The sequence below is a fragment of the Mastigoproctus giganteus genome, chromosome 4 (genome assembly GCF_048544385.1).
Source record: "Mastigoproctus giganteus isolate SK-2022 chromosome 4, ASM4854438v1, whole genome shotgun sequence".
NCBI lineage: Eukaryota > Metazoa > Arthropoda > Arachnida > Uropygi > Thelyphonidae > Mastigoproctus > Mastigoproctus giganteus.
Window position 1 is genome coordinate 122,359,989 of NC_143578.1, and position 26,425 is coordinate 122,386,413.

Sequence of the window (26,425 nt, forward strand, 5' to 3'; positions counted from 1 at the left end):
AGCTATGATTCACCTCTTGCAAATTCTAAGGATAGATGAATCTATATGAATAAATATACAGCAGGCCCTTGTTATAATGCAGTTCGCTTTACGCTGATTCGCTATAACGCTTTCTTACATTATAACCCGTATCTGACTATAACGCTGGCACAAATCATTATAACGCACTTTTAAAGATCACATTTTTGGCATATTCAACGAAATCGTTAATGTTGAAGTTTGAAGGAGTCGATAGCTTGAAAATGAATAGCAAAACAGCATTAAAACGTTTCCCCCGCCGACTTGAGAAATTTTCCCACGCTCAGTGAACTTTTCTCGCACGCTAATTTAATTGCAGTACAGTGACTTGTTACATAGTTCCGAGATCAACATTTTAAAAAATGATCAAGTATACTGCTTGTAATATTTGCGTTATATGCATTTATCCGAAGTCTCATCATCACTCAGTATTAGACATCGTGCGTAACAGACAGTTTACTCGAACATTGTATCACAATTAATGCAACCAATGCAGTTACATTTTCGAAGAGTTAATAATGGCGGATAAGAATGAAAAAGCAACAATGTCTGGGCGCAGTACGAAGACTACAAATGTAAAGAAAAAGACTGAATTTGAAAATTAAATTAGACGTTTTGAAGTGAATCGATTCCGGTCAACGACAAGCAGATGTGTCATAATTTGGGACTGGAAGGTTTAACTGTAAGAACAATTATAAAAAATAAAGAATTAATTTTAGCAGCAGGAAAGACAGCTGTTCCACTGCAAACAACTAGGGCTAGGCAGGCTATTAGGATTCAAATGGAGAGACTTTAACTAATTTTATTGAAGATAATATCCAATGCAAAATTCAGTTAATATTATAAAAAAAAAAAAAAAAAAAAAAAAAAAAACAGAGAGGGAGATTAGCCTATATGATGATCTGAAGAAAAAAAGAAAAAAAAGTGGAACCATTTAAAACTAGTAAGGGCTGATTGAATAGATTTAAAATCCAGGGAGAAGTCTCAAATGCATATCAAGGAGCCGAAACTTTCAAAAAAGAACTTGTTAAAATTATTGAAGAGGGGTATTATGTGTTATACTTCTCAACAAGTTTCTAACATAGATGAAGCAGGGCTTTTTTGGAAACGAATGCCTAAAAGAAGTTTCATATTGAAAGAAGAAAAAACATGCCAGGTTTCAAAGCGGCGAACGTTCAGTTGACTTTATTGTTAGGTGGTAACGCTGTGGGGGATTTTAAATTAAAACCCCTTTTAGTTTACCAGGACCAAAGTACAACTCAAAATCGACACATTTTTCATGATTAAATCAATTAAAATCGATTTAGATCAATTAAATTCACGATTTTAATTGGAATTTTAAGTTTAATTTTGATACGTAAGTAGTTACCACATAATTATATACATATGTAATGCAGAATATTTTATATGTACATATATTTGAATATTAAATATTTTGACCGGCATTTGTGCAGCTTTTCACTACCATTTATTAGTTAGTTAGTTATTTGGGTTTTTAGGAGCATTAGCAACTAAGGCCATATTGCTCCGGGATATGCGGTGGTCATTCCCTGACCTTTCCGCATCCTCCGTATTTGGTGGTGACGGGCTCGAACCCCGGTCTAATTAAGAAGCGTGTGCTATGCACTGCTGCTCCTTCCCACCTGGCTACGGGGGTGCCACTACCATTTATTATTGATTAGGAAATATCCCATGGCACCTACCACAACTCATAAATACAATGTTACCTTATGGTAATGCGGCACTCGCTTAGCACAGATTCACTTAGCGCTCTGTTTTTCAGGAACAAATTATCAACGTTAAGCGGCGGGGGTCACCCACCTGTATATAAAAATATATGAACATGAATAAATGTGGAAGAGGCATTGCCATCATACGTTATACCTCACTAGTGCTTATAAGTAAGCACTACTATTCTATGTGAAATCGAAGGTACTTTCATGACTAATCTGTTAATTGCCATTGCACTCTATTTCCCCCCCCCATTAATCATCTGGATCAATTAATTAAACAGTCAGTAGCAAAACTATCATACCACCAGGTCTGCCACTGTGTGTGGGGGCAGCAAGTCAGACATATGACAGCTGATTTCCTTTGGCTTTTAAAAATCATGTGAGAGTCAATGGGCAATTTTGCTTGGAGGGGGGGGCAGAACTTATAGTTTCTCCTCTTAATTAAACCCACTATCCCTATAACACTTCTATTTTAATCCTAGGAACTTCAGCATACCAGATAATTTTAGGGGCTCTTTATTAATACCTCATTCAGCTAACAATAAAAAAAAAAAAACCTTTTCTAATCAATTTAAACACAACCTGGAATACAACAAAGTAGTTCACAATTTTTATGACCAAAGTTTCTCATTATCTATATCTTGCTTTTGCTAAATAACAATTTCTTATATTTCCCGTTCGTTGAATCAGACTTTTACTATTTCAATTTCTAGTGAATTAACTAAAAAGATGAACAGTTTTTAAGTAATGTTAAAAAAATATATTCCAACTTGTGATCACATTCCAGATTGAATTGTAGAAAAGCATACTGGAATACAATTAAATTCATACTAAGTTACAAGTGGTCTTATCTGAAAGTATCTAACATAGAATCAGTATGCAAGGCATGAACAAAAAGTTCAGGAACTACACTAATATTTGGGATATGAAGCTTACTAACTATTCAGACAGATCTCCTTCATATAAGTCTCCTTGACATTGTATTCACTAATTCCAATGCTGCTGCAACTTCTGGAAGTATTTCTGATAGGCTTCTTCAGAATTACTAATAGTTCCTGTATCATGTTTGTGAATAATTTCTTCAGTTGTTTCAAATCAGTGCTCAACTCACCCCTTTCCCCAATTTTGATTTCTTCCTTTTTTGAAAGCTTCTTTTTTCTTGGTAACATAATGTATACAGAAGAACTAAATCTTTAATTTCAATAGACATTTTATCAGCAACAAATAAATATCTGCCGTTGATGTGGTCACTTATGTGCATTGAGGTGGATGATGGAAAATGTGAATGCCCTCTTACAAAACTGAAGTTCTTGATCAACTAATATGATCATTTAATTGCTTAAGAATGTGTGCCAGGATTTAGATTTCAGCTGCATTCATCTCCAGAAGGGTATGGTAAAAATTCCATACAAGTGTGTGTTAAAAGTCATTTGGCATTAGTAGAGCTTTCAGGCAAATGATAACTTTTGTACAGAAGTTAATTAGTGGTTCGAGGTCAAACACAAAGCTCCTCTCTACTCCAGTAACAGTAGCAGCATAAGTATGGGGTAGGGAAGCCTAGTGAATGACCATGAGTTGCCAAGGTATTGTTTGTGATAACTACTGCTATAGTACCATCAGACATATACTGTTCATTTGAAAGGTCCCAGAAATATTGCCATACAGTTTTATTACCTTGCAATAAAAGAGATTCAGATAGAGCACATATTTGTGTGAAATATGTATAAATGTGATTCACAGCAGTGAAAAGGATATCACATGCTGTTGTGTGAAATTAACATTTGATTGACATTTTATTGCATTTCATTTCAGTTTCTGCCCAGTCTCTAACTGAGCAGAGAGCAGGGAGAAACTGAATGTCTACAGTAATTATGTTTCGTTAAGCATCATTATAAAAATTTGATTGTCTAATTGAAGGAATACACCACAGAAGAAAATACAGTAGATCAGTGGCCATATTTTGGAAACTACTTGGTTCACTTCTTTGAGATATTTGTTTTTGACCATGACTAATATGAATTTTTTTTTGTATTCCTCTTGGAGGATTGATCATATTCGAAATGACACAGAATACTGGGTTTCATGTAATATATAAAAAAATGCTGCAAATCATTGTATTTGTCAATTCCCCTGATTCTACATAGCTATTTTGAAGTACAGGCAACCCCTGTATAACACGGTACTTCTACAACACGGTTTGAAAATTGCGGTAATCCTTGCACAACACACATGGTACTTCTACAACAAGGTTTTGCTCTAACCCAGTTTCAGAATTGCTGGAAATCTCACATAACACGGTATTTTTGAGCTTTTATGCTGAGAAAACCCTGCTATTATGTTAAATACAATTTTCAATGTTTCCATTCCTTTTTGTGAATCCCTGCTGTTAACTCGCTAGTTGTTACCGCCTTCGTGATATTTTTCTAAAGCACATTTCTGGAGGTCACTACCATAAAACAATAAAAACAATTTGCAGTTTCCGGTTTATTGTTCATGTAATCAATTATAAACGGATAGTAAACTCAATCTTCTTGCATTTGCTACAGTACCGACAGCTAGAATTCTGTGGGTTATCATGTTATTGTGGTGAAATGTGTTTCCCCTTCCATGAAATATTCAATCATATAAAAAACATAAATAAATTTTCAAAAACTCATTAACTCCACATCTTGTTTGTTGCAACTTGTGCGTGATGTGTTCTTTGTTATTAATTGCTTATCATTTTTACTGTTTTAAATTTTACAACCAAAAAAATAAAATAAAATCAATGAATAGCAATATCAATTAGTATGTGTACATATTACAGTATGTATTAATTAAGCTATCTATGTAAGCGTAAATTTATTTTGCTAACTGGAAAATATTCTTCCATTTTTACGTATCATTTAAAGCAGGGTCCACTGTATTTTGTTGTGAGATCCCTGGGTTAGGTTTTGTGCAATTGAACTTGTGCTTGTTTGTGACTTCTTGATTGTCTAGTTCGTGACTTTTAAAGAGAATAGAAGTTACACGAAAACTAGATGATGCAGAAGAGATTGTGCTTAGCAGCGATAAAGAGGAAGAAAATTAAATGAATGTACATTATTTGACATATAAGTATCACAGTTTCTAAGGTAAGATGTTTGTTCAGTTATTACTATTTAAGTTACTACAATTATAAAAATAAAGTTAAAATATTAAGTTATTATTACTATAAAAATTAAGTTTCCGATAGTTATTAAAAAAATGGCATATTTTTGTTAGCTTTTGGAACATAACATAATCCCCCTTTTTGTACTGGTTCTTAGTGGTGTATAACATAGTTTCGCATTACACAAGATTTTGTAGGAACCAAACTACTGTGTTATACGAGGTGAGATATTTTGTTTTCTGTTTATACAGAAAACAAAAAAAAAACATTATTTTACTCATTTAAAAGCTTGCTGGTTAAAATCTGTCACTGAAAAGCCAAAGCAGTGGCAATAATACTAACAGAGGCAGTCACTTAACTGGTAAATAATCAATGACAGAGAATACTTAAAACCCAAAGATAAAACTACTACAAGATAAAAAATAAAGGAACTTTTAAATTCATTTGTGTCCAATATTTACAGTATTACATTAACCTAGCAATGGTGACAGGCCACCTCACAGGCACCCCTCAAAAATACCATTCCGTGTTAACTGTTAATCAATGATTAAAATGCCCAAATTTTTTCTACCATTCTAAATACTGTCAAGCTTTTACTGCAACAGTTTCTAAAGTGCTTTTCTTATAGTTTTCATAAGAGAGTTTGCATGAGAACCTGTCAGGTGCTCTGCCACTGTTTTTACAACTATTTGGATTTTGTATGAAGAATGTCATGGTGCTGGACAAGTGCCAATGGGGTGTTACAGCTTACTTGTTTCTCCACTCCCACTAAGTCAATATACATTTACCATTTACGCTAATTGTTTAGGAAAGATTCATTTTTTGCAGCATAAAGACGATAACACGAAACTCGGTATTCTCTCAAAATGGCTGCTACTTTACGAGTAGCAACATACATGTAGTTTCAAATTTTGTGTTGTGAAGGTTGCCAAATTTGAAATAAGCCTGAAAGTAGAAGTAACTAATAGTATTGAATACACATTTTTTTTTCAATTTTTTAAAATATTTATTAATTAATATAAATGTTAAGTATATTATATTAATATTATACTAGGGGGCTCTGCCCATTTCTTGCTTTCCTCACCAACCCCCGTGCAAGTTTTTCTACATAAAATGTAGAGGTATGACAGAGTAAGTCAAATCTTTTCTACGTAGAAGACACACCTATTGAAATGCAATGATTGATATCTAATCAGGAAATGACATATGTAATTACTCACCTGTGCATTTGTAGTAATGTAATTTCCCCGCCGACTTGTACCACGTGACCTGCATCCCTCTTCTCCCATTGACTATCCCATCCCTACCATGCAGAATTCTCAAGGTCAAATAAATATCATTGTGCAATTATTTACCTGCATTTACATAGGTCACTCAGGAAAATACTTTTTGCTTCAGGTTCCATAATACATGAGGAATACTGTTGCACCTCAAAGAGCAGACTAAAATATTTACAAAATAATAAACTATTTACGAATATACAAACTATATCGGCACGATGGGTCCCTTCATCAGCTGACATTAATATACAAAAAATATTACAATGGAACATCAAATGATGCTGGGCGTGGTCATGCACTGGACAGTGAAGCAAGTACACGAGGTTGGTGAACGTTATGGAGGCAGCTGTCTTACAATGTAACGAATGTTGGCATGTGTCCCACGTACGCACTCTACACTGTCAACAGCAAGTGTTTGATTCTGCCCAGTAAATTATTTGTGTACCTTCCATTTAATGTTCACCAACCTCATGAACGTACTTCACTGTCTAATACATGACAATGCCTTGCATCATTTGATGTTCCATTGTAACGTTTTTTGTATATTAAAGTCAGCTGACGAAGTGACCCATCATCCCGATATAGTAGAGGTATGATTATAAGTGGTACTTGTGCATATGTCCGTTCTGATATTCCCTGTCAGAGACATGGCAATTTGGAATCTCCTCTCTTTGATCTTCTCTGGCTTAAAATTTCTCTACCTCATTGCGTCAAATTCATCTGTTGTCTCTACCGTTCTCCCAATTCCACTAATCACTTGGAGCTCTTTGACTTCCTCTCTTTGCAACTTGACTTTCTCCAGTCCAACTTTCCTAACAGCGAGGTAATTTTCCTTGGTGATTTTAATGTTCACAACTCCAGCTGGCTTCTGTTTTCTAGTCACACCGACCCAGCTGGTCGAGATGCTGAGGCTTTTGCAATTACTAATGACCTAGCACAGATTGTTCATTTACCTACAAGAATACTGGACAATCCTAATCATACAGCCGATATGATTGATCTTTTTCTCACAAACAACCCTTCTAAGTAAACGGCCGAAGTGAGAGGTCCTTTAGGCACTTCAGATCACAACTTGGTGATTGTCTCTTCTCCAATGAAACCTTTATCTCATGGCTATTCCCAACCTCGTGTTGTTTGGCATTACAAGAATGCAAAATGGGATGACCTGCGAGAATTATTTTCTTCTTTTCCTTGGTCAGATTACTGTTTCAAAACTTCTGATGTCAACGTTTGCTCAGATCATGTCAGTGAAATTATTCTTGCAGGAATGGAATCCTTTATTCCACACTCCAATTTAAAATCTCATCCTTTATCTAACTAAACCTTGGTTTTCCAATAAATGTGCTAAGGCTGTTCAAGAGAAGAATGTTGCATATCGTAATTGGCTTGTTTCTAATTCTTCAGTTTCATTTTCTGCCTACACTAAAGCTCGCAACGATTGTAAAGCAGTTATTAATCAGTCCAAACTAGAGTTTGAACAGGCTAAGAGTAGAAAACTTGCTTCTTGCCCTAATGGTAGCCGAGCATTCTGGTCCCTTGCCAAAGCTATTGGCCGCAACTTTTGCCCATCTCTGCTCCCACCTCTGTCCAAACCAGATGGTTCTGTTGTCACTTCAGCCAAGGATAAAACTGACCTGCTAGCATCCCATTTTTCTTCCAGCTCATGTATTAATCATCTTGGTAAACACCTTCCACCATTCCCAACACGCTCCATTCAATGCCTCCTGTGGTCTTCCGTCTAAAGGATATCAGAAGGATTTTGATGAATCTTGATGCTTTTTTTTTTTTTTTGGTAGTTGGTTGGCGCATCGGCTTCTGTGGCCATAATGCACCTCCCAAGGTTTTTGCAGTACTTTGATCCAAGCCCGAGGCGGGATTCGAACCAGCGACCTTTGGGTTTCCAGGCAGGCACTTCACCCACCAGGCTAGCCCGGTCGGCAATCTTGATGCTAAGAAAGCTCCAGGTCCTGATAGTACTTCTCCACTTGTTCTCAAAACCTGTGCTCCTGAACTTACTCCTATTCTTTGCAGCCTATTTTCACTTTCTTATTCCAAATGCGTTTTTCCTTCTGCTTGGAAATTTGCTCACATCCAGCCAGTTCCTAAAAAGGGTGACAAATCCCTCCCATCCAATTATTGTCCCATTGCAATTACTTCTACTCTTTCTAAAGTAATGGAGAAATCAATTAACAGCCAACTCTTAAACTACCTAGAAACCTTCTGTCTGATCAACGATCGCCAGTATGGATTCCGTCAGTGTCAATCCACTGGTGATATTCTGGCTTATGTTACCCATTTATGGACAAATTGAATGGAAAGGTTCGGTGAAACTCAAGTTGTTGTTGTTGTTGTTGTTCGGTTTAACGACACAAGGGCAACTAAAGCCAAATTGTGTCTCTTCATCGTTAATTGACAAAAAGCATATTGTTAGAGAGATTACATTATATGCTTCTGTACAAACCAATATGTTTTATATATAATAAAAGTTCTTCAATATTTGCTTCATTTCCTAAGATGAGAGATAAATCAGATGATATATTCAATTTAGAGAGAGACTGAAAAGTGTTTGACCGGATGGTTGAATGTAAGGGACAATCAACCAGGAAATGACAGACTGTAAGCTGCGTCTGACAGGATGGGCACTGTGGTGGGCTTTCACCCAATAATAGAAAGAGATGACTGTGGTGAGTATGTCCAATTCTGAGTCTTGCCAATACAACTTCCTCTCGTCTGTTTCTTCGGAAGCCAGACAGCCACAGCTTTGGATCTTCTTTTATCTGGTAAAGTTTATTGTTAGACTCACTTTTCCAGGTCTGTGACCATTTATTGTAGCAGGCTTTGCGTATGACAGACTTAAAATCAGAGAAAGGAACCTGAGGATGTTGTGAGAGAGTGGGTTGAGGATGTTTAGCGGCAAAGTTGGCACTTTCATTTCCCGGAATGCCTGCATGGCCAGGGATCCAGCAAAACCTAATTGACTGATTGGACACACTGCAAGTAAATAGCTGGGAATGAATCTGTTTCAATGTAGGGTGAGAAATGGAGGAATTCTTCCTTATGGCAGAAACAGCACTAAGAGAATCTGTGTAAATTATGGCAGATGAAATGGAAAGCTCAATTATTTTACTAAGTGCTAAGTTAATGGCATATAATTCAGATGTGAAGACGCTGCAAGCAAGCGGTAGTGTGGCTGAAATTGTACAAAAAGGAAAAACCGCAGCACCTACCATATTCTCAGTTTTTGAACCATCCGTATAAATTTTACAGGCATGGTTGTCCGTAGCATGAGCTGAATGTAACTGTCTGATGTTGCAGGAAGGTATATTTTTCCCCCACTGGAGGAAGTATGTATCTTGAGAGACAGACACATATGTCCAAGGAGCAACAGGTGTAGTTGTGTCTTGGAAGATTTCATTTAAATCGACATTCCAAGTCTGAACAAGCTCTTTGATCCTGAGAGAGGCGGGTCTATTTTCATTTGGCTTACTCTGATAGAAGACACACCCAAGTTGGGAGTATTATAGAGATACTCCCAACTTGGGTGTGATGGTAGACTCTGGATCTTAGCAGCGTAGTGAAGCAGTAGTGTTTTTCTACGCAGGTGTAATGGAGGATCATGGGCTTCAATATATAGACTTTGGATCGGAGAAGTCCTGAAAGCTCCCAACGCAGTCCTCAGAGCACTGTGATGGATCATATTTAGCCGTTTTAAAGTAGTGCTCCTGGCAGAGTCGTACACTGGACAACCATAATCTAGCCGTGAACGGATTAAACTTCTATAAAGATGCAGTAATGTACACCGATCAGCTCCCCATGACATAGATGATACCGAACGAAGTATATTCAAATGTTTTAAACAAGAAGTTCTCAAATAAGTGATGTGAGCTTGGAAATTTAGTTTGCGGTCTAATAGTAGTCCAAGAAATTTAACGGTATTAACGAGAGGGATTGGAGTATTGTTTATTTGTAATTCAGGTTCAGGATGGAGAGCTCGCTTCTTGCAAAAGTGAGTGACAGTGCATTTCTTTTCTGACAGTCTGTAACCGTTCCGTGAAGTCCAGGATTCTATTTTGGTTATGGCAAGTTGTAGCTGCCGTTCAATGGTATTCATACTTTGAGATTGACAGGAAATGGTAAGATCATCTGCATACATAAGTTTGAACAGTTTTTGGGATATCTCGTGTCATGCTGCTAACTCGGATTGAAAACAGTGTTGGACTGAGTATTGATCCCTGCGGGACTCCCTCTTCCTGAATGTGAGATGTAGAGAGGATGTTTTTGTATCGGACTTGAAAAGAGCGCAATTGCAGGAAATTCTGAATTATTTCTGGCAAATGACCCCTAAGCCCCAGATGGTAAAGGTCCATAATAATACCATGCCGCCATGTAGTGTCAAATGCCTTTTCAAGATCTAAATTGACCATGACTAGATGTTGTTTCATGATAAAGGCATTTCGGATATGAGACTCGGCTTTAATGAGCACATCTACGGTTGATCTATTTTTTCGAAAGCCATACTGGTGATCTGGAAGGAGATTCTCTGACTCCAGGATGTAAGTGAGTCTAGTATGAACCATTCTTTCGAAAATTTTTCCCATGCAGCTCGTAAGAGATATTAGCCTGTAGTTTTCAACACAGGAAGGATTTTTTCCTGGTTTTGGTAAGGCGATAATGAACGAATGGCCCCATGAAGATGGATAGGCATTTTCAGAGTACATCCGATTGTAAAAAATTAATAGGGTTCTCAAGTCTTCTCCAAGTAAATGCTTTAACATAATGTAATGAACTCCATCTGGACCTGCAGCACTATTGGAAGATCTGTTTAATGATTCTTGAAGTTCTATTAACGTAAACGGTTGGTTGTACGGAAATGAACGGCGCATGGAGAAGTTAATTTTAAACCGTTCTGCACTTGCTTTGATATTCTGGAAGGTGGAGGCATAGGTGGCAGAAGCTGATATTTTTGCAAATGATTCTGCAAATGCATTTGCAACTTCTTTGGGAGTACAAATGTCTTTCCCTTTCCAATGAAGTATTGGAAAGGGCAGCCGAACAAATTTGCCATTTAGTGCCTGTATTCTTTTCCAGATGACTTGTGTGTCCGTGTCTTTGGTAATGGTAGAGGCAAAAGCAATCCACGAATCCCGTTTCGCTTTCCGCCTAACTTGTCTAGCTTTTGCTTTTAGTCTTTTAAAAGCAATTAGGTTACTAGTGGTGGGATACTTGCGGAAATGATTCCAGGCGCAGTTTTTTTCCTGTTTGGCAATTAAACAATCTGTATTCCACCAGTGATTTCTGTGTTTTCGATATGGTGTGGATTTCGGAATGGAGGCCTTAGCTGCAGTCAGAATCTGATTGGTTATGTAAGTGTTGACACCATCAATATGTTGCCTTTGAACATAAAATCTGTCTAAGCGTATCTGGGCAGAATAGCCACCCCAGTTTGCCTTTTTAAACTGCCAAGTGGATCGTTGGTCAGGATTTGAAGTTACCCCTGTTTGTAGCGAGCAAATAATTGGAAAGTGATCACTGTTGTAGGGATCAGTTAATACCGACCATGTCATGATTGGAAATATGGATGGCGAACAAATTGACAAGTCTATTGCGGAAGCAGATCCGGTTGCTAAGTGAATGTAGGTAGGAGATCCAGAATTTAATAAATTAAGGTCATTATTATGCATGAATTCCTCCATCAATTTGCCTCTTATATCCATTGTAGCCGATCCCCACAATGGATGGTGTCCATTAAAGTCACCAAAAAGACAAATTGGAGTTGGGAGTTGTGCAATGAGGTTGTCAAGTTCTGAAAGCAGAAGTGGTGCAGATGGCGGAATATAAATGGAAACAATGGTAAATGACGTACCAACTGCAAGGCGAGCTGCCACAGCTTCTACGGTAGTTCTCAATTGGATCGGCCTGGATGGTACATTAGCGTTAACAAGAATAGCAACTCCTCCATGTGCAGGTGATACTGAGTTCCTATCTCATCTGTAAATGGTATAACTTGAAAATTTTGGCAAAACTTGGGGTGACAAGAATGTTTCCTGTAAGCATACACCTATGGGATTAAATTGACCTATTAAATCTCTTAAGTCATCAGAATGAGTGCTTAGTCCTCTGCAATTCCATTGTATGATCTTATTCATTATTTAGGTTTACCTGAGGGTGATTCATCTGACTGTTTTCTGTACGTGGGACATTTTTTCCGGTCCTTTTTTGAGAAAGTGGGTCGTCCAGTATCCATGGTGTCATCTGCATGGAGTTCTAGAATAGGTTCCTCATTGTCTAGCAACTCATCTACATCCATGCGTTTTGAGGGAGATTCCGTTTTTTTTGAGACTGATTCAGATTTTAATTGTTGTTGTTCTTTTCCAACTGGGACTGATGGGGTATGAGTAGGAATACTGATTGGAGTATTTGTGGCTTCGCTAGTTCTTTTTGGAGTATTTTCTTTCTCTGAGGTTGAAAGCGTAGATTTGAGCCAGTTTGCTAGAGAGGTGTTAGGTGGAACTGATACTTCTGTTTGAGCTGCAGTATAAACGAAGTTCCGAGTGCGAGCTGCATAGGACCGACTACTAGGCAGGGTTGACATAACTTGTCTACGTGCCTCAGGAAAGGTGACTTTATTTTCTATTTTGTATTTTTGGATTTTCTTTCCTGTAATCCATAGCTCACATGTTTTAGAAAAAGCTGGGTGGCTTTCTTTGCAGTTTGGACAAACAGGGGTTTTGACTGAGCAATCTGCTTGAGTGTGCTCTTTTGAGCCACAGATGGGACATATGGCCTCACCTCTACATGCCTGCTGTGAATGCCCGTATTTCTGGCATTTGAAGCAGCGAACAGGATTCGGGATATATGGTCTAATACGACAATTCAAATAGCCAGCTTTAATTGAGGATGGTAAGTCTGGCGTACTGAATGTTAAAATGATGGATCTCGTTGGAGTGAGATTTCCATCTTTTTTAGTCATAATCCGTTTCACGTTTGTTACTTTTTGACTACTTAGTTCTTGAAGTAGCTCTTCTTCAGAGACTGCAATTAGGTCCCACTCACTGATTACACCCTTTGATGAATTTAAGGTTCTGTGTGGAGTAATTGATACTGTGAGCCTACAAAATGATGTTGTGTTTAAGAGCCGCTCAGAATGTTTAGTGGTGGCAGTTTCAATGAGGAGGTCTCCGGATTGTAGTCTTTTCACCATTTTTGGTGATCGAGTAATTGATTCCAAATATTTTTGAATCAAGAATGGTGATAATTTTCCTATAGGTTGGGAGGATAAAGAATGAATCACCAAGAAATATGGTAATTCATTATGGCATTGAGGTTCCCTTCTAAGCCTTTTGGGCTTGTTTGTGTCATGGTCGTTGTCAGGAATTTTTGACCTTGAGCTTGATGGCTCTAAAGGTGGATAACTATTCGTATCCATGTTAGCTCCTTTTGGCCCTGGTGGTATATTTTTACCACCCCCGCCACAGGGAGGCAGGAGCAGTGCCGCTTGTGGCCAAGCGTATAGGTTAGTACAATTAGTAAGACAATTTAATTAAAGAAAAAGGTTCTTTCCTTCTTCTGGGCTCTCTTCTTAGTGCTTTTAAGAAAAAGGGCTACTTAACGAAAAAGTTTAATAATCAAGGGAGAAAACAAAAGAGAACCTAGTCGCTTAGAGAAAAACGCTTTTGAATCGCACGAGAATCGCTTGGCCACGGAAACGCTTGGCACCCGGGGCCTGAAACTCAAGTAGTTGCTCTTGACATCTCAAAGGCTTTTGACCGTGTTTGGCATAAAGGTCTTCTAAACAAGCTTCCATCTTATGGTTTGCCAACTGTTTTTAGTAATTGGTTATCCAGTTTTCTCTCTGATCGCTCACTGAGGGTGATGGTAGATGGCCCTCTGTCTTCTAACTTCTCCACTAATGCCGGTGTCCCCCAAGGTTCAGTTCTTTCCCCCACTCTTTTCCTCTTGTATATTAATGACCTTCTTCCATTGACTGGAAATCCTATCCATAGTTTTGCCGATGATAGCACATTGCATTCTACTTTCCATTTTGAGAAACCTTGTCCTGCTCAATCAGCTTCAACCTCTTGAAAATCTGCTACCAATTCCTTAAATGCCGATCTTCAGGTAATTTTCCAGTGGGGCAAAGACAACTTAGTTGATTTCAATCCTTCTAAAACTCAGTCTTGTCTTATATCTCGCAAAAAAGGATTCTTCAGCTCCTATGCTTATCTTTAGTGACACTCCGATTTCTAGGCAAAATGATATATTTCTTTTGGGGATTACCCTGACTTCTAATCTCTCTTGGCACAAGCACATTACAAATATTGCTTCCTCTGCATCTAAAAAACTTGGTTTTCTCTTTCGCTCTCAGCGTTACTTTTCTTCCAAACAGCTGTTCACTCTGTATAAATCGCAAATCCGCCCTACCATGGAATATTGTTCCCACATCTGGGGTGGTGCCCCCAAAACCTCTCTCAGGCTTCTTGATTCCATTCAGAAGAGGGCAGTTAGGTTAATTAATGATTCATCTCTAACAGAGTCTCTCCACTCGCTTTCTCATAGACGTACTGTTTCTGCTGCATGCCTCTTCTACAGATACTTCCATGGGCACTGTTCTTCTGAATTGGCTTCTATAATTCCCGCTCTCTCTTTCAAAACTGTCCGAACCCATGCTGCCACCAGCCAACATCCATTTACTGTCCGACTTCAAACCCACAGAACCAACTTTTCATCTTCCTCATTTATTCATTCGACTGCCGTTTTCTGAAACAACCTTCCTTCATACGTATTTCCTGAAAATTACAATCTACAGAAGTTCAAGTCCAATGTCAACAAATATCTTCTTTCGTCTTCTCAACCTCCAACCCAAGCACGGTACTACGTACTATAGGTTCTAATACCTCTCGTGTTTGGGGTTCACATAAAAAAAATTAAAAAATAGTTTAGTATTTTATAAATATTTTAGTTTTTTGTAAATATTTGTATAGTTTTGTTATTACTTGTATAATAACAACATTGTACTAATATATTAACATTATAATGCACTGATCGAAATCTAATCAGGAAATGACCTATGTAATTATTTAACTGCGCATTTGTAGTGATGTAATTGCCCCACCCTCTTTCTCCTATTGGCTTGAATAAATATCACTAGGAGGAAATCTTTTTTTAATGTATAGAGAGATATTATATTAATATTAATATTTGTAAATTAATTAATATTTATGTATACAATCAACAAAAATATATGAGCATGTGCAGTTTGAAATTTAATGCACTTAATGGTTTTTTAAATTGGAAAATGGAACAGACCAAGAGACATGCTTCTATTTTAAGTCTAATACATTTTTGTAATTTTCAGCAGAATTAATATTTATTTGTTTTTTGAAAATAAAAGCTGCAAGACACCCTTATTTTTTAAAAATTTTAATATTTTTTAAATTTAAAATGTTACATAATATAAGTAATCCACATTAAGAAAAGATGAAATATTGGTACTGTTTGAGAAGAATTAAAAAATAAAACGCTTTCCAAAAATTAAAAAAGAAAATGGGCACCTGTCAGGTGCCTCAGATCATTTTTGTGACAACTGGGAGTGCCATCACTGCTGGGAGTTAATTTATGATAAAAATTAATTGTGAAAATTGCATTTTGAAATCAATAGGAAGGTACATGGAAAGACATATACATAATTTATAGAGTTATATGTCTTGCCAAAGATGCTCCAATTGAGATTAGGTTTGGTTCCAGAGAATCTTAATTGCAATACTGATGCAATGCAGAGTTTACATTGATTTTGATATAGTAATGCCAGTATACTTCAGCCAGTATGTCCCCCTGGAGGGGGGGGGGGGCATACTGGCTGAAGACAACCAGCTCTTACAGTTTAATCCATGTTCACTAATGCTAATCTGTGTGGATATATTTATTGATCTGTAATAGTAAAAGCCAAGTTTAGTACCTTCTCAAAACACTACCCTACACACACACCGAGCTTAACTCAGTCAATATGTATTCCATTCTCTTGTTTACCCCACAACAACAGCAGCATTCATTGCTACCAATGTTGAAAATTCACTGCCTCTAGTCTTTATGTAATGATGCTTTTGTTTAATAACAGGGACTATCTGCTTTTATTAAAACAAAATTCAGGCCTGACTCAATATCCTTCAAGAAACTCAGTGATGTAAAGATTTAAAAAATGTTCAGAGGAAGAAAACAAGGCAGGAAGAGAACCTGAGCTAGACTGTTCGTTTTACCCCCAATTTGGCACAGAAATCAGTACTCCAATTATTCAAGTGATGTGAGCTCGCTTCCAACTGATAAACAAGGATACTTCCTATTCCTGTCAGAATTACCTCTCAGTACAACTACCTCAAAAACCAGTTCCAGTCATTTGTATAAAACCAAACTATACACTAAATATAAAAACAGTCATGTTACATGTAATCAGTCACATCTCATGTAAAACTATACAGGTAGGTCCCATTTTATGATGTTTCACATTAAATGACTGTTTCAAAATATTACCTGAAAAAATTGAAAATAACAAAAAAAAAAAAAAAAAATCGCAACTCAGTAACACATCGCAGCAACGCCTGTGAGTACAAACACGCACTAGGCGTTTCTTTTGTGTTTCGTGGTTTTTTGTGGATGGAATGATAGCGACGCCTGGAATTGTTTATGTTCCATGCACCATGTTGGTTTTGTTGTGAATTTTCCCTCAATTGTTAACAAATTGTTATTATAGTGCTATTTCTCATTAATAATTTTTGTGTAACCATGAGCTCTAAGCGTAGGGCAGTGTCTGTGCTGGGAGGAGCCCAAAAAAAGAGCATAAACACTAACAATTAAGGAGAAAATGGATGTGATTCGTTGCGTGGAGTCTGGTGAGTGTCGGTCGGATGTAAGGCATTAAGTTTAGCGCCTTGTACCGAATCAACAATTATGAACAATGTTGATAAAATAAAGCGCATACACCCAGGAATAACAAATATGCCATCCTCCAGAGCAACTTATTCACGCTGTGAGACAATGGAAAAAATGGAGAAATTGTTAGTGTTATGGGTTGACGATATGAACAAAATAACATTCCTGTTACACAGGCGGTAACTCTGGAGAAGGCTAAGTTGTTATTTGATAAAATATGTGAGGAGTCTGGTAGCACTAAAACATTTACGGCTGGCAAAGGGTGGTTTCATCAGTTTAAAAACCATTCTAAAATTCAAAATGTGAAAGCGTCTTGCGAGGCTGCTAGTGCTGACGTTGCAGTCGCAGAAGACCTTCCGAATTTAAACGCTTGATAGACGAAGGCAACTACCACCTTGATTTAGTTTTTAATGTGGACGAAATGGGGCTTTATTGGAAAAAATTGCCAAGTAGGAAGTACATTGCCTGTGAGGAGAGGTCTTCCCCTGTTTCAATGTTGCAAAAGATTAGTTGACATTTCTTCTGGGTGGCAATGCATCGGGAACATTTAAACTCAAACCGATGTTCGTGTACCATTCAGAGATGCCTCGTGTAATGAAGGGCATAGTGAAGACCCGACTTCCTGTGTTTTGGCACTCTAACAAAAAGAGTGTGGGTGACTCAGACAATTTTTAGCGAATGGTACACCTCGTACTTTTGTTCAGAGGTTGCTCAGTTTTGTGCAGCAAATGGCTTGACTCCCAAAGTCATGTTGGTGCTGGACAATGCCCCAGGACACCCAGCCAACCTCCAAGAAATCCACAATGACCATTTGGAAGTTGAGGTTGTGTATTTGCCTCCCAACACAACTTCACTTTTGCAACCAATGGACCAGGGTGTAATTGCGACCTTTAAGGTTTATTATTTGCATACGACTTTCAAAGGGATTGTTGAGGCTGTGCAGCCTGATATAACTGTGAGGGACTACTGGAAGTCGTATAACATCCTGAATGCCATCACAAACATTGATTCTGCCTGGGAGGAAGTGTCACAGTCCTGCAAGTGGAAGAGTTGGAGCCAATCAGAACATTAAAAACAACATAATCAGAGTGCTCTTTCAAAATTCATAGTGCATTTGATGAACTTTGTGATAATGATCCTGATTGGGAATGTAGCCATGGCATCCAAAGAGGTGTCAACATGATGTTTTTTTTTTTTTTTTATGAAAAACCCCAAACACGAAAGGTATCAAAACCTATAGTACTTAGTACCGTGCGTGGGTTGAAGGAGAAGTATGGGGGGAGGGGGATGCCGGAAACTTTGCTCTAGAGACTAAACATGGATTTCACTACTTCAAGCCTCCAATAAGCAAAGCGGTGGTATTTCACCGGCGGTTGATGAAAGTCATCTACCACCTTTCAAGGTGGTAGTTGAAGCCCTACTATAACATTTTGGAAGAAAGAAGTAGGAAGTCATGCCAGACGTCAATAATACAGTTCTTGACAAAGAAGGGAAAGGAACCCTCAGAACCCGATGACCCTCAACCAGGAACCACCCATTAATGTTGCCCCATTATGCCATTGTCACATAAAATATCAGTGAAGTAAGTACATACTGAAGCGATGACTCTACAGGACCAAAGTAAGTTAAAATTTTATTTTAATTGTTTTATGCATAAGTATAAATAAAACAAGTGCATTAAATGTTTAAAATATTTAATTATTTATAAAGAACAGAAATATTAGTACATACTTGGGAAAATTTTGAGAATTTTGGAACCTATCTCATTCAATTACATTTTAATTTGGTCTGTTTTACGACCCTGTTTTGCTGGAACCTAACCTTGCCGTAAAACAGGTCCTACCTGTATATCTCTTTGCAAAATATCAGGAGTGTCAAAAACAAACTGAAATCCCAGTGTCTAATATTATCTTTAGGTTCTTTTGATTTTATCATCCCAATAGCTGAGAGTTGCAAAATTGTGGTCATTAGCACCCTAACTATAAAGAAAAATCATTCATCCAGTCCAACAAGAGGTGAAGGAATAATTAGTCCTATTCAGTGGTGGGAATCAAAAATTTTAAAAACCGGTTCTCTATCACTTTACATCCCCGTTTCAAAGTAAAAAAAGAAAAACCAAACATAGACCAAAAGTAGCATAGTTCGCATGCCATTCAGTGTGAAATAGCCTTTAGGGACTGGTTCAGTGAACTCAGAAAATTTTAGGAAAAGGTTTACATGAACCAGCTGAATCCTACCACTGGTCCTACTCCAGATACATCTAAAAGTTATAAGTTATTCTTGCACTGATTTCCACAGTCTTGATCAAACTGACTGATTTCCTCAGTCAGTTTTGGAGTTAAGGTCCACAGGTGCTCAGATATTAAAGAATTTTCTCAGAAATCTGACAGTGATCTTCCTTGGCAAAAATTTGTTTTTGGTGATTGCATGCCAAAAACAAATATGCCAGTCAGTCTACCAGATTTTTGGTCTAACTTAATCTCTTCACAATTTTGCTTAAATTACTAGAAAGATGTATGCTTTTCCACTTAGCCTAAATCTTTGGTGAATGATCAACCTGTAGCCATTATTGGAATAAGAAAATAATAATAAATAATTTTAAATAAAGATCTATATAAAATTGTTATAGACATAATTTGTATTAAATTATATTGCTTATGTTATTATATGTTATGAATCTAAAGCTAAAGTTATGTGATAAGAGATTTTTTTTTTTGAAAGAATTATCATTAATTTATCACTATAGTTTGCAAACTTTGTTTTTAAACTTTCAGACAAAATATAAAGTACTCAAATTTACTCTAACTAAATATAGTTAATATTGTCTAAATTTAATAATAGTCAATAAAAATTCTTAAAGTTTGATGTGAGGCTAAATAGAAAAACGTCAAGACAAAGGTATTACCTTAATGCTCCTAATGCTTAAAATGTAAAGGTTAAAGATTGCTTATTTAAAAAAATTAAGCTATAGTTGTTATAAAAACAAAGGTTAATAGCTCATTACATGTGCACATAAATGCTAAGCAGTTTTGGAGTTAAGGTCCAGGTGCTCAGATATTAAAGAATTGAAGTTTACTAGCTTAAAATAAGGAGGTATAATCCTATTTTATGAGGCAATAGGTAGGCCACATCTTGAGTTACTGCATACAGGTCTAGAGGCATCATTTTAGGATGAAGATCTGCTGGAATGGGTACAGAGAAGAGCAAGGAGATTGGTGAAGTTAACAAAGGGTGGTATTACCAGTTTTGCAAACTGCAGCATCTGGAGACTAGCTACCTGTGAGGTAATCTGATTGAAGTGTTTGTGGCTTTGGATGGATTGAGCAAGTTCAATGCTGATGGCATTCTTTCTCCTGCTCAGACTACACACATGACAGGCATATTCAAATAGAGGAGGGATGGATTAGTGGAACAAACTTCCATCTGTTGTTGTGGAAGTGGGTAGTTTGAATAAATTCAAGGAAGCCAGACAAACCATTGCAGAGGATATTAGCATTAGCATTAGTAGAGGCATTTGATGCAAGAAAGCTTATGCAGCATCAGCCAAAAAAAAAAAAAAAAAAAAAAAAAAACAAACCACTTCCACTTCACCCCTCTGTTCGTTCAAAATACCTGTCCAGCTGAGCCTTAAACTTATTTAGGCTATCAACCTCCACCACAAGGGATGGCAGTCTGTTCCACCAACCAACAACCCGCTGGCTAAAGGCAAATTTCCGCACGTCTATCCTACATCTGTCTTTCCTCAATTTGAATTTATGCCCTCTCAGGTGATTTTTCTGAGCTAGAGGAAGAATCCCATCAGCATTGAGCATGCTTAAACCATTCAAGGCTTTATACACCTCTATCAGATCACCTCGCTGGTGCCTAGTCTCCAGACACTGTAATTTGCAAAACTTAAGCCTTTCTTCGTAAGAGCACCCCTTTGTTCCATTCACTATTCTTGTTGCCCTTCTCTGTACTCGTTCCAGCAGCTTTACATCCTTCTTGAAATGAGGCCTCCAGACCTGTATACAGTACTCTAGGTGTGGCCTGACCATTGCCTTATACAATGGAATAATCACCTCCTTATCCCTGCTGGAAAAATTCCTGTATATCATTGACAATACTCCATGAGCTACTCTTGCAGCCCGTCTGCACTGCTCAGAGAACTTCATATCTGCCTGCACAATTACCCCCAAGTCCCTTTCATTCTCTACCACTGTCAGTGTAGTACCACAGAGTTGATACGTCGCTCTGGGGTTGCTGTTTCCCATGTGTAGTACTTTACATTTGTCAATGTTAAACTTCATTTGCCACCTCTCAGCCCACCTGCTTAACCTTTCCAGATCCTGTTGCAGCAGCATAGTGTCAGTAGTGTCCTTGACAACCCTGCCAACCTTTGTATCATCTGCAAACTTGGACATTAAGCTTGATATACCATCATCGATATCATTTATAAATACAGAAAACAATAATGGACCCAACACTGAGCCCTGAGGGACTCCACTAATAACATTAGTCCACGATGAGCAGTGTCCATTGATTACCACTCTCTGTCTTCTCCCCCTCAACCACCCCTTTATCCATAGCAGCAATTTGCCTCCAATGTCACACTGCTCCAATTTGTGTAGCAGTCTTCCATGTGCAACAGTATCAAAAGCCTTTCTAAGATCCAAGTATATAATATCAAAGTTATTCCCTGCATCCAGTTCTTTTGTGACTGCATCATAGTATCCAATCAAGTTGGTCAGGCAAGACTTCCCCTTAACAAAACCATGCTGTGTCTGAGCTATAACTGAAGTCTTGTCTAAATGATCCTGCAGTGCTTCTTTAACCAGTGCCTCCATTAATTTTCCTGGAACAGAAGTTAAGCTCACAGGTCTATAATTACTTGTGTCAGCCTTTGATCCTCCTTTGTGAATTGGGGTCACATTTGCACATTTCCAGTCTATGGGTACCTCCCCTGAGTCTAAGGAAGCTCTCATAATTATGGCTAAGGGTTTGCTTACCTCCTTTGCTGCCTCCTTTAATTAACTGGATAGATCCCATCCACCCCGGGTGCCTTTCTTGTATTTATCTTCAACAGTTTCTCCTCCACTTTACTCCCAGTTATTTCAAGATTCTGTAGCTGACTGCTAGAGTTGAATACACCTCTGGCATTCCCCTTGCTGAATAACTCCTCATGTGTGAATGTCGATGCAAAATATTCATTTAGTTTGTTAGCTACCTGAGCAGGATCATCAACAGTTGACCCATCAATATCAAGTGGACCAATCTGGTTCATCCCCTTCCTTCTAGAGTTTACATAAGTAAAGAACTCTTTGCTGTTTTTCTTTGCATCCCTTGCCAAGGATTTCTCGTAATCTGCCTTCGCCTGCCTAACCTCCTTTGTAACTTGGTTGCATATCAACTTGTATCTTTCATAGGCTTCTGTGTCATGTGTTAATTTGTAAGTATCCCATGCATTTTTCTTCTCTGCCATATGCCTCATTAGTTCATCTGACATCCATTTTGGCCTAAATCTTGAACAATATTTCTTAGTTGGTATGTAAAGCCTAGTAGCTTCCAAGATAAGTTCTTTGAATACTTCCCATTTTGAATTTGCTGTTGGTAACATCATCAGTTGGTCCCACTGTATAGAATTTAAATACTGTCTCAGTCCATCATAGTCACCTTTACGGAAGCAATAACCCTTCCCTTTACCCCTAATGGTAGTTACCTCTTTGAGTAAATCCCACTTCAGCACACTGTGATCACTGCCACCTAGTGGTTCATTTATCTGCAGATTCTTAATGCATGAAGAATCACTGCTGATAATCAAATCAAGAGTATTACTTCCTCTAGTTGCCTCCCGAACATGCTGATGTAGAAAACAATCATCCAATAAATCCACAAAAGCCCTGCTAGTGTGTGAGTAACCAGCCCCCAAATTCCAGTCAATATCTGGGAAATTAAAATCTCCCATTATAAGACTCTCTGATTTACTGGCCCACTCTATTTCCCTGTACAGTTCCTTATTATACTCATCAGAGTCATTAGGCCTATAGCACACTCCTACTCTCAATTTTGATCTCCCAATGCTTATGTCACACCAAACTGACTCAACACTGCACTGTCCAGCGATGTCGACTGGCTTCACTTCCTTGGTTTTTATGTGTTTCTTAACTAATAGCATAACCCCTCCCCCCTTCCCATCCTGTCTATCCTTTCTGTAGACGTTGTACTCCCCAAATTGCAGTTCTGCATCCCTTATATCTGTGTGACACCACGTCTCTGATATCCCAACAATATCTGCCTTTGATGTTTTGAGCAATACCTCAAATTCATCAAATTTATTTACTAAACTCCTAGCATTGGTGTACACGCAAGTATACCTGCACCTGTTTCTATTCTTAGCTACCCTAACACAACCCATGTGTTTATTTGTACTGCAATGGCTCCCAGCAGTCTCTGAAATACCATGCATCTTGTTTTTCAGGCTTCTGCTCATTCTAATAGAAGCAGTGCAAGAATCTCTTTCACCTCTGCCAGTGGCTACTGTCAATCTATTGGTCTTTGTCTCCCCCCAAGCTAGCAGTTTTCCGACCCACCTAACACTGCCTCGATAGCATCAGCAAATATTAAATGATATACAGGCGATGTGGGATTTTTTTTTCAGCTGATGTTTTATAAGCTTGCTTTCTTGCATCATATGTTCTACTAATACTAAATAAGCTCATTCAAAAGCATGTTTTGACAGAGGGATGTTTTAATCAAGTTAAGTAAGAAAGAGAGACCAGTTGAAATTGCAAAAACAAGTGGTTCGAATGTACTCAAAACTGAAAGTTTATGAAAATATAGTTCTACAGTTACATTTTACTAGATGGGACTCCTTGTCTTATTATTTGCCATATGGTGCAAGGAAGCCTGAGGCTTATGCTGCACCAGACAAAGAAAATTTTCTGGATTAGAGAGAGAGAGAGAGAGAGAGAGAGAGCAGTAGAAGGAAATCACCAAGAAAGAGAAGAATGATGATATCCAGCTCAGGACCCTGGGTGTGCCAAGCCCATACTCACCAGATGTGAGCCCCTGGGGTTTATATTCAGGCAGATAAGATAACAGGTGGACTGCAAAGTTTGCTATTATTTTGAATTCCTTGATAAGGCAGCTGAAGACCTGTGGTGAAACTGCGGGAAATCTCAGTCCTAACGCATGCATAATCAAAAATTCACACAAATTAAGACCCATTATCGCATATAAATACATTAAAATTTGAGGGGATATGTTTTGTGAATGCATAAATAGTCACCAATGTAACAATTTTCCAGCTTATTTTACTAAGATAAATTAAAATTAAATGAATTTGAAACAAAAATTTATGTCTGCATGAGAAAAAATAATTTTCATAAAAAATTCAAATGAAAAAATAAATTTCATGAAAAATTTTAAATTGTACTTATATAGATATAAGTACAGTAAAAAAAAAAAAAAAAAAAAAACATACAGGTAGCCTATAAATTAAAAAAACTTTAAATTAACAAATATTCACAAGAACATAAAAAAAAAAAAAAAAAAAATGTAAAACACTGGGCTTTCACTTTAAATCTAATTTTAAAATATTGCTCACTCCAATATTTCTTGAGTTGGCAGTCAATTTTGTAAGGTTTTTTTGACTGCATGAACATATAGCACATTATTTATTTTAATTTTTACACATATAATAAGATTGATTATTATTATTAGCCATATGGTGCAAGGAAGCCTGAGGCTTATGCTGGTCCGGACAAAAAAAAAAAAAAAAAAAAATTCCCGAGTACCCTGTGTGTGTGTGTGTGTGTGTGTGTGTGTGTGTGTGTGTGTGTGTGTGTGTGTGTGTGTGTGTGTGTGTGTGTGTGAGAGAGAGAGAGAGAGAGAGAGAGAGAGAGAGAGAGAGATAGATAGATAGATAGATAGATAGAAAGCAATCACCAAGAAAGAGAAGAATGATGATATCCAGCTCAGGACCCTGGGTGTGCCAAGCCCACCTCACCAGATATGAGCCCCTGGGGTTCATTTATTACTATTACTTATATCATAAGGGTACATTATTTCAAAATCGTGCAAAATAGGACCGTGTAAATCGCAACTGCATTGTACTTAGATTTCATAAAAAATTTTGACACTGTTGCATTAAGGGAAAGTTACTGTTATGGATAAAGTGATGATTGAATGGGGGAAGATGGAGTGGTTAGCAATGCCCTGCTCTTCTTAGACTAATGTTATTAGTGGAGTCACCAGGGTTCAGTGCTGATATTTATTAATTATCAATATTTATTAATTACACTGATGAAAGCATTATCAGCCTTAATGTCTAAGTTTGCAGGTGATACAAAGGTTGGCAGGGTGGTTAATGACAGTAATTTTGTTATTAGATACAATGAGGTCATCATTCCACTGTATAAAGTAATTGTCAGGCTATATCTTAAAAATTGCACAGAGAGGTTTGGAAACTGAATTTTACACAAGATGTGGACCTATTGGAAAGGCTATAAAAGAAGAGAAATTAAAATATTCAAGTTGACAGGATTTGTGTGGTAACCTGATTGAGATATTAATGCTTTAAAAGGGTTGAATAAACTAAATACTGTGTGCATCTTTACTCTTTACAATTTAATTATAATTATATAAAGAAAGAACTGCAGGATACATGTATGAAAATTGGCCTTGCCAAAGAGAAAGAGTAATGTAGGTTACATCATGTAGAATGTTTTTTTTTTTAATACTTATTTTACTTATGATAAGATTGTTTCTTTTATCATTCTGTAACAGTACTAAAGTGAGTATGGCACTAAGTATTGAAAAGAAAAAACATAATAGCTAAACATGTCTTAGAAGGTTAACAGTAATTTGGATGTTAATTGAGAAGAATAATTTTGAAACTTTCATTACAATACCTGTTCAACCTTAAATAATTTGATACTAACCTGCTGATAAAAATGTGAAGAGCTAATAAAAGCTACGTCAGGCCCATGGACTTGATGATATTTGAATGGTAATACTTCTTTCAGAGCTGCAACTATGAGTTTAGTATCCTTCTGCAACAATCCTACAGCACAGAGAGCCAGGAGACCATGAACTGATGGTGGCTGGAGTCTGGAGCTAAATAAAAAAAAAGGAGGTTCAATATTATTTTGTCCATTATTAATTACCAGGGAGTACAAGTCAAATAGTATTCAAAGTATTTTTCATTATTTTCAAAGGACAAAATACTTACAACTGTGCGAGGAATCAATGAAACAGAAAGTATAAACAAATTACTGCACGTAACAAAAATACAAGTAGATGCTGAACATGATAGTGGAAATAAAAATCCAATTAAAATACAAACTTACATTTCTTTATAG

General features: G+C 37.3%; 1 protein-coding gene across 2 annotated transcripts in view; it reads right to left on the reverse strand.

The window, feature by feature from the left end:
* LOC150087035 (tetratricopeptide repeat protein 37) overlaps nt 1-26,425 on the reverse strand; it is a 702,248-nt gene that overhangs the window by 193,929 nt on the left and 481,894 nt on the right. For both annotated transcript variants that reach the window (XM_090371768.1, XM_090371767.1), the window contains exon 31: nt 26,006-26,180. In XM_090371768.1, the coding sequence (XP_090227894.1) occupies nt 26,006-26,180 (175 nt within the window). The remainder of the gene's footprint in view (nt 1-26,005; nt 26,181-26,425) is intronic.